This window comes from Atta colombica, unplaced genomic scaffold, assembly GCF_001594045.1.
Source record: "Atta colombica isolate Treedump-2 unplaced genomic scaffold, Acol1.0 scaffold164, whole genome shotgun sequence".
In the NCBI taxonomy this organism is placed as follows: Eukaryota; Metazoa; Arthropoda; class Insecta; order Hymenoptera; family Formicidae; genus Atta; species Atta colombica.
Window position 1 is genome coordinate 762,908 of NW_017259255.1, and position 9,147 is coordinate 772,054.

The 9,147-nt window shown below is 31.7% G+C and overlaps 2 protein-coding genes across 4 annotated transcripts in view; both read left to right on the forward strand.

Annotated features, from left to right (window-relative positions):
- Positions 1-1,262: 1,262 nt before the first annotated feature.
- On the forward strand, positions 1,263-4,348 carry LOC108686114 (BUD13 homolog). Of its 2 annotated transcripts, XM_018191214.1 has the most exons (7): positions 1,263-1,339; positions 1,453-1,574; positions 1,996-2,946; positions 3,221-3,488; positions 3,576-3,727; positions 3,820-4,004; positions 4,108-4,348. In XM_018191214.1, the coding sequence occupies exons 2-7, from the start codon at positions 1,462-1,464 to the stop codon at positions 4,278-4,280; spliced, it is 1,842 nt and encodes a 613-aa protein (XP_018046703.1). In that variant the 5' UTR covers positions 1,263-1,339; positions 1,453-1,461; the 3' UTR covers positions 4,281-4,348. The 2 variants fall into 2 exon arrangements, with proteins under 2 accessions (XP_018046703.1, XP_018046702.1); XM_018191213.1 differs by lacking the exon at positions 1,263-1,339 and having other exon boundaries at positions 1,350-1,574.
- Positions 4,349-5,691: 1,343 nt separating this feature from the next.
- LOC108686108 overlaps positions 5,692-9,147 on the forward strand; it is an 11,447-nt gene continuing 7,991 nt past the window's right edge. For both annotated transcript variants that reach the window (XM_018191204.1, XM_018191205.1), the window contains exon 1: positions 5,692-6,092. In XM_018191204.1, coding sequence (XP_018046693.1) covers positions 6,014-6,092 — 79 coding nt within the window. In that variant the 5' untranslated portion in view covers positions 5,692-6,013. The remainder of the gene's footprint in view (positions 6,093-9,147) is intronic.

Here is a 9,147-nt window from a genome sequence, read left to right on the forward strand (position 1 = left end):
AATAACGGTATGTTTTGTATTAGATTTTTTTTAATGTTGCGTTAACCATGTTAAAATTGTGTTTATTATAATGAAAACGATATGTATTTAAACGCTTAAATAACATTTAATTTTAATAACGAAAAGATAATTTATTAGGATCTATATACAATTTTTAGAATTTTAATATTTGAGATCCATTTTAAATTACAAAAATTATTACAAGACTGGTATATAAATAAATTAACTAAGTAAGAAAAGCGTCAACTCCAATTTTAAATTAGATGTGATAATATTCATATATATGTATTTTTTAATATATGTCAGATATATGATTATTTTCGCATTTTTGCAATACAATCAATCTGAAATAATAATGATAATAATAACTTAATAGCGAATTAAATTTTGTCATGCAATAAAGAAATTTATTACCTCATATTAAAAAATATTACCTCATATTATGATCGAGATAATCAGATAAATTATCCATCTAATGAATCTAAAATGAATCTATTTTTCACCTATAATTTATGCCGAAATTAAAATAGAATTCTATTTTTATATTTTCAATATTTATATTCTACAGTATTTTTATATTTTTATATTTTTATATTTTTATATTTTTATATACCGCATAAAATTGTAAAATATATCAAAATGTAATATAAATTGTAAAATCTATCAAAATACACAATATATGTATAAACATACATATCATAATTACTAATAAAATTATAAATAAAATTCCATCTTAAAATCTGATATAAATTATAGATTGTTTATAATGGATTTAATAAATATTCAGTTGGAATGAATTTATTGTAAAAAAAGACAGCATGAATTTGAAATAATTTCAATGCTTTTTATTTCTATTATATTTTTTTCTTCGTACTAATTTATTGATCAGATTTTGACGGGAATAATTATAAGAGATTTTTATTTTTCAAAATTCTGATTTTATTGATTTATTTATTCATATATTATAATCTTATTTGTATTTATAATTATAATAGAAGTATTTTAAAAAAATAGAAAAATCGAATTTTCTCTCTCTCTCTCTCTCTCTCTCTCTCTCTCTCTCTCTCTCTCTCATTTATGAAATATTTTATATTGATTATTTTAAAATTGTAATCTTTAAACGCACATGTATATATTCAACTTTGACAAAGCTAAACAGTTCTGGCAATCCTCAGATTTGATTTATCTCTGAAATAGAAACAACTTGAAATTATCTACATTAGGCAACGTAGTGCTGCATACCGAAGCTGGTTGCGAAGCTAGTTGCGAATTATCGATTTTTCTTTGATGTTTGATTCCTTTTATCTTTAGAAGTGTCAACAGTGTAGTACTTGCAGTGGTGTGTTTATACTTTATTGTTATAAATTTATTATTTAAAAAGTAACTAAGTTTATCTCGCCGTGAATTGAGATTTAATGATTTATCGTATCGCGTGTTTTCTTTATAATTTAGAAACTTGTGATGGAAAATAAAGGAATTAGTCAGAAGGAATACTTGAAAAAGTATACATCCTTAGACGATGGTAACATAAAAAAGAAGAAAAAAAAGAAGAAATATAAAACAGGAATGAAAACGTAAGAATAAATTTATAAGTATTTTAATTTAACAACGGTATTATATTATAATATATTTCGCATTGAAGTTAGGTTATGTTGTCAGCTGTGTGTGATATTCTAGAATGCAATGTAAACGGAGGCTGCATAAACATAATATTAATACGTTCTATTATTGATATAGTCAATCATTTTTCACGTAAAATTACTGAATATTATTTTCTAAATAAAATTACATTATTTTAAAAATAATGCTAAAAAAATTTAATTACTCAGAACATATTTCTGTCATATTTTTGTTGAGATATTTTCACATGGCGATTAATATATTTGCGCATTTAATTTCATCATATAATTAAAAAGCTTTCTTGGCCCTTATAAACTAGTTTTTGCAAGGGAAATCTTTGACCTGAACATGAATCGGATGGAAATATTTTTGCAGAGTAAAAATTATAGATGATGATATAGATTTGAAGAATATGAGACCTATTGAAGAAGGTGAATTCGATATCCTTTTAGAAGGAGAAGATGCTCCTCAAATCGCTGGTATAGTTGACGAACGTGGACCAGTTGATTTCACAGATAAACGAAGGTGGAAAATTATAACTGAGAATGACGAAGGTGATTTAACTATTATTAATCATATTATCGATAAAGATAAAAGAAATCTTAATGAAACAAATACTAAGCAGGCTAATGACTTCGATTTGAGTCCACCTAGAGTTAAGCATTCTAAAAATAAACATGTGGATTTAAGTCCTCATGAACAATCTAAAGGTGATAGTTCAGACTTGAGTTCACCTAGATCTAAGCATTCTAAAAATAAATGTGCAGATTTGAGTCCAAATGGACGATCAAAGGATAGTTCTGATCTGAGTCCACTTAGACTGAAGCATTCTAAACATAAACATATCGACTCAAACTCATATAGACGATCTAAAAATGATGATTCAGATTTAAGTCCACCTAGGCAATCTAAAAATTATGACTCAGATTTAAGTCCATCTCGACAATCCAGAAATAATGATTCTGATTTGAGTCCACCTAGGAAACTTAAAAATTATGACTCAGATTTAAGTCCACCTAGAAATACAAAACATCGGACTTCGACTTACAGTACATCTAGACGAAGCTATCGAAGTTCAGGTAACAAAGATAGTGATTCGGATTTTAGTCCACCTAGAAAAAATCGCAAACAGAATCTAGATACAGATTTATATGAAAGCAGAAAGAAAATGAAGGACAAAGATTCGGATTCAAGTATATCTCGGCGAAATGATCATCGATCTCGGAGGGATAATTCGCCACGTTCCATTTCGCATAGAGACAATAGAGGGCATGATTATTACGATAAAAAAAATTTATCCAAATACGGTAGACAGGATGTTTCGAGGTAATATTAACGTTCGTTTATTGATGAAGATTATAATCAATATTCTGTTGTTGCATATAATCGATTTTTAGTCTTAGAGAAGAATATATAATTAATATTCGTTTTTTTAATAAACTTTTATAATATTTTGAGATTAAGAAATTTCTTTCACAAATACTGAATTTTTATTATTAATGTTTTCAATTTTAGGGAATCTTATTACTTCTCATTCTTTAAATTCTGTTGCATATGAATTAACAAAATGATAAATACATATAATAATCTCTTTGGACAGATCGAACAGGGATAAACAAGAAAAGAAATATGAAGATAGAGATCATAAATCTCGATCGTATTCGGATACACGGGAGAAAAGAAAAAAGACGCGTTGGGATGAGGAAACAAACGTTTCTGAACGTGGACACGCGAGAAATTATTCCAGAGATCATTACGGTCGAGCAACAAAGACATTAGATGGAAAAACAGCAGGATTTCAAGCTGCAACAGCATTGCGAGAAGAAACGGAAGCTCATAAACGACAAGAGGCCGAGCATTTTAGCAAGGTAATATTCTTTAGTTCGAAATTATATTTATAAAAGTATTTATTTATTCATGGAAGCTACAGATATAAGTTAGTTAAATTGTTTCAGTTAAGTAAAGAGATCACTGGAGAAGGACAAGCTACGATTGTACGTGACAAAACGGGAAGAAAGCGCAATTTAGAAGCAGAAGCAGCAGAAAAACAAGAACAGGAAATGAAACAACGAGAGATAAATGAAAAGTACGCCAAATGGGGTAAAGGGTGAGCTATTTTTCTTTCATCTTTATTTTGTTCTTGTTTTTCTGATAAATTCTTTGATTCTCTCGCTAATAAATGTCCATGTCTTATTTTAGCTTGAAACAAGTGGAGGATCGCGAGGAAAAATTAAAAAATGACTTGTACGAGATGCATAAACCCTTGGCGAGATACGCAGATGATGCAGACCTAGATAAAGAATTAAGAGAACAAGAGAGGGAAGGTGATCCTATGTTAAAGTATATAAAACAAAAACAAATAAAAGAGGGAAAAAGAAAGCCAGGTATGTAGAGAGAGAGAGAGAGAGAGAGAGAGAGAGAGAGACAGAAATTTATATTTCTCTTCCTATTGTATACTTAAAAAAAATTCACTCGTTTTAATTGTAGATCCACCACAATATCAAGGTTCGTACGCGCCAAATCGATTCGGTATTAAACCCGGTCATCGATGGGATGGGGTCGATAGAAGTAACGGATATGAGAAGAAGTGGTATGAAGCACAAAATGCAAAAGTAGCTTTACAAGAAGATGCCTATAAGTGGAGTACAGCCGACATGTGATCATGTTCACACATATGTATTACTATAGCAGAAGGAGTTTCCAATTCTATTTCTATCGATCGTTAATAAAGAAGAATCAATAAAGAATTTTAAATGTTTTGATAAGTATATCTTTTAAGTATTTCTTTTTTTTTCTTCCTGAAGACACGTGTAACAATCCGTGTGATTACTCCAATGTAAAAGAATCGTTTAGTCGCATTTCATTATTCTAATCTTTAGTCTCCTTGTTCCTCGCAAATACTATAGTAGTCTAACATCGCGCAAAACAATTGAGATATATTAGTAAGGTAACACGCGTGGAGACCGCGAAATCGATATTCGTTCCAGAAAACGAGAAGAACAGAGAGGCTGGCGCCGGTCTGGCAATGGTCTGCCGACGATGGTCTAGGCGAGTGGAATACCACCGTCTGCGAAATCGATCGTGCGCTTTTAAGGTCGCTAGAATCCACTCCGGATGACGGGTAGTATGGGAGTATTGGGAGTGGCGGAGCGCACATTTGACATAGTCATTCGCGGCGCGTGCGATTAGGAAGGCGATTACCGGATCGAAACGGTTTACGGTTCGCCGTACAATCGCATCGTGCAATCTCTATCGAGTCCTGGCACCGAATCCTCGCGGAAGGACAACCGTCATACATTGGTAACACTGAGGCTTGCGCTTTAGGCTTTCATAGCCAGCGTGTCGCTTCGCGCCGGTTAAAACGCGGCGATCTCTTCCGCGTGCGTGCCGTCGTCGTCGCCGCCGCCGCCGCCGCCGCTGCGTTTGCCGCCTCCACCGCCTCCACGGCTCCTCCACGGCGCGACAAACGGAGGTAACTGTGTGACGCGAATATATATCTGTTGATATATACATAGACTGGTACGATCCGGCTTGATCGCCACGCGAGCAAGGGCAGGGTCGTAAGCGAGCGACGCCAGTATCGTTCGCGACGTCGACGGGATTTCTCGTCTTTACGTGCACAGTTCGCGGTGATGTTTGACTTTCGGTGAGTCACGATCGGCCGGTAGAATCCTTCCTTTGTCGAAGGAGACAACGGCGACAGGACACCGGGCATCGCGTGACAGCGAGACGCATGAAGAGGTGTCGGATTACTTTTAAGTGTGAAGGATTGTCTCGCAGGTGCCGGCGCCACGCGACGTGTCAGTAACCCCCGAATAACGGTGGGATGCAAGGGGTGGGCGCAGGAACAACGTACATATATGTATGCACGCATATGTAGATAAAGAGAGAAAGAGACGGAAAGCGAGAAGGGAGAAAAGTAACTTCGAATGAAAGTCGTCGAATTTTCACAGTCGATTAAAGGTGCAAGATATACTTTTGAGAACTTCAAAGAAATTTTAGTCGCTACTAGAGACAGCTATTTTTCATTACCAAAGGATAATTTAAAAGGATGTTTGAGACGTAGAAAAAGTACGACGCGACATTTTACAATCGCGACGTTTTATATCCTCAAACAGTGAATGATAGAAAAAGCGAGTGGAAGAGAAAAAGTTAATAAAAAGGAAGACAATAGAAAAGTGCAAAACGAAAATTTATATTTTTTAGCTTTTTGAAAAAGTAGAACGTAACTTGTATTTACTACAAGACTTGTCTCCACTGAGAAAAGTGATGACTTAATTGTTTTTATTTGATAACGATGTTAACAAGAGAACTACAATAGTACGGGTACTTTTTGACGACGTTCAATTTAATTTGACACAAGAAAAGTTAAGAAAAGAACGAATCAGGAGACATGGGATGTAATACCAGTAAGGAGAGCGTCCAGCCGGCTGTAGACGAGGCGAAAGAAGGGGATTCCATCAAGAACGGGGGTAAGCGATCATCCCTTTCAATTTCTTAATCGTACAAGCAATATTAGTCATTATGCAAATTTAAAAATAAGCTATACGATAAACATGATTTAATTTTGTCTGCATTCCGCTTTACTAGAGTTTGCATGATATTAAATTTCCGCTTTACTAGAGTTTGCATGATATTAAATTTTTGTATTGACGATGATTAACCTCTCATGTTATGCTTTTTCTGATTTTTATGTTTTGCAGTTTTTTGCATCATTCTAATCTTCAAAAAGTGCGACTGTCGCAAAACTATGGCGTTTGTTTATCTTGACAATGACACAGTCTGCTTTGTTTCACGATGATAAATGTACCTCTGTTCACTTTGTTAGATTCTTCAAGCTGATTGCGTGCACGCTTCAGTAATAATATCAACGCAATCAGTAGGATCGGCAGAACGGACGACTATTTTCCTCATAACGAATGCGTTCGATGTGCACAATGATGAATATAGAAATTTTTAGCATTCCTCTGAAATATTATTCTTCGTGTTTTGCAAGCAACAAAATCATTCTTGATTATCCTTTCAATAAACCGCGGTAGAGACTTGAGTTATTAATTACGATCGGTCGAAATCAAATGAAAATAAAAAATAAATCATATTTTTTAAATCAACAATCAATAAATTGTTATTTTATTTCAATCGAATATATATAGAATAAAATTGTTGTGATGTAAACGATTTTTAAGAAAACTATATATATAGTAAAAATTATTTAAAAATAAATCTTAATTCTATTTGTCTTGTTATTTACGGAATTGGATATATAGAATATGAACTTACAACTGATATTAATAAAATGGATATTTTTATATACTCAGATGACATTATTTATTTTCTGTATCTTATTAAATTTTTAGAAATTTTAATGTTATAATTTCCTCCAGCTTACAATAATACACCATTCTCGATAACGCGCCAGAAAATGAACGTATCTTGGCAAATGTAAAATAGGACGCTCAACGCTCGTGTAATCCGATGGGGGTATATCGAAATTCCGAATAAAAGTGCTGATCGCGTGATGTATGTCAAGGTTTAACTCTTCACTGTTTCTACAACTACGAAAGTTTCCTTTTATAATCGAGATATGACAAGATGATGGAGTCTAGTTAAAATAGATGAAGAAACGGATTTAACAAAAGAAACATTAATAAAAAGCTTCATTTCTGGAGCGCGATATTTTTATCACAATAAATGAATCACAAAGTAATATTTATGGGACAATAATAAACAGTACCTGAGTTTTCGCAAGTATTAATGAACGTTATAGGAAGAATAATTTGTAATAGTAATAACAATAACAATAATAATAAACACAGAAAATCGAATATTGATTTCTTCTCTCTTTGAGACGTTTATTTGGAAGGATTTGATTGAACTTATGTTTTTTTTTTTTAACAAAATGATAATGTCTTTTTTCGCGCGTTTCAGTATTGCACTACACAATTACAAAAGCACATTGATTTATATTTAAAGAACTTGATTTATCAGAAGTTGATACAGCAAATTTAATTATTAAGTTTCGGCAATTCCTACTTTACTGGCTGATAATAAAAACCGTACAACGTAACTTGGAGTTCGAGTAAAATCAATTACTCGAAGCTTCGATAAATTTCCGCATGTGAGATATTGATTGTGAGTTTCATCAATACCGACGCAACTGCATAGGGATTCCAACTATGTGCCTCGCATAAGAATGCCGATCAAATTGCGGAATGATGAATGGAATCGATATAAGTCTTGCGAAAAGTTATTGTTGTAGCGTGTATGTTAATCGTTCTTGAAAATAGAATTTCAAGTTTTCGCAAACGGAGAACGAAAAGCGAAACATTTAAAAATTTTTGTTAAAATGTTTAAAAATTGTTGTTTTTTTTTTCTTAGAATAAAATGTAGAATATCTTCATCACATGGTAAGGATGATTTTGCTGAAGTATCTAAAAATTTAGTTAGAAAGAGATCTAAAAATAGATCTATAAATAATTTTATTAGACCAAAAATATATGATGAATTTATTCACAATGTATATATTAAATTGTTACATACGAATAACTAGTGTTGGCTCACATTGGCATATCCTCATTTTCCTCATTAAATCATTATATTTATATTGAATTTATCTTGAAGAATCTTATATTATATTATTAATTTTAATTCTACATAATTAAAATAATTATAGGATGCTTAAACTGATTGCTAGAATGTTAAAATCTTTCGCAGCTGTTCATCATAAAATGTTCATCTTGAAATTCCTACATTAATTATGTGTATAATTATTTTGATGATTCAAAAGTGATAAAAGTGATTTTTATTATGTATATCTATAGCTAAATTTTTAAGTACTTCCACAAAACCATCCTTTCTATGTGAGAATGTTTCATCGTAAATAAAAATTGTTAACGTTTTAACAAAAGCTTTTAAATGTAGTTTTAGTTTTCCATTTCATTTGCGTTTGAAAACTTTGTTTCCAGATCCGTATTTATATAGTTCAAAATATTTCAGCAAATATTTTGTTCTTTCTGTGCATAAATATTTGAAAATATCAAAAAAATTTCTTGAATCTTCAGTTGTATATTTTTCCAGCAATAAAATTCCAATAAGTTATGAATATGTATATATGTACTTTCTGGTAACTGAACTAATCTTGTGGCTAATCTAATTATAACAATCTATACATAAAAAATAACACGTCTGACCTAGTTCTGTCGCGTACAATTGTGGATCGTTATCATTCCAGGCTTAAAGTGACTGTACTTGTAATTGAAAGTAATTCTTTCCTTGTTCCAAAGAATATTTCACACGTAATGAAGTATAGAAGATAATAAAAAGAAGTAATATAATTAATGTAAACTATGCCACGATTGCATTTTTCTTCTCAGCGAAAGTTGAATATAGATTAAATGTTATCCTTTTATTGTATAATAATTTCAGTATTTGTGATAGCAATAAATATAAATAATTATCAAGTAATTAAAGCAGCTTATATTATACAATTTATCGTTCATTGATAATTTTAATAGAGCATGTAAACTG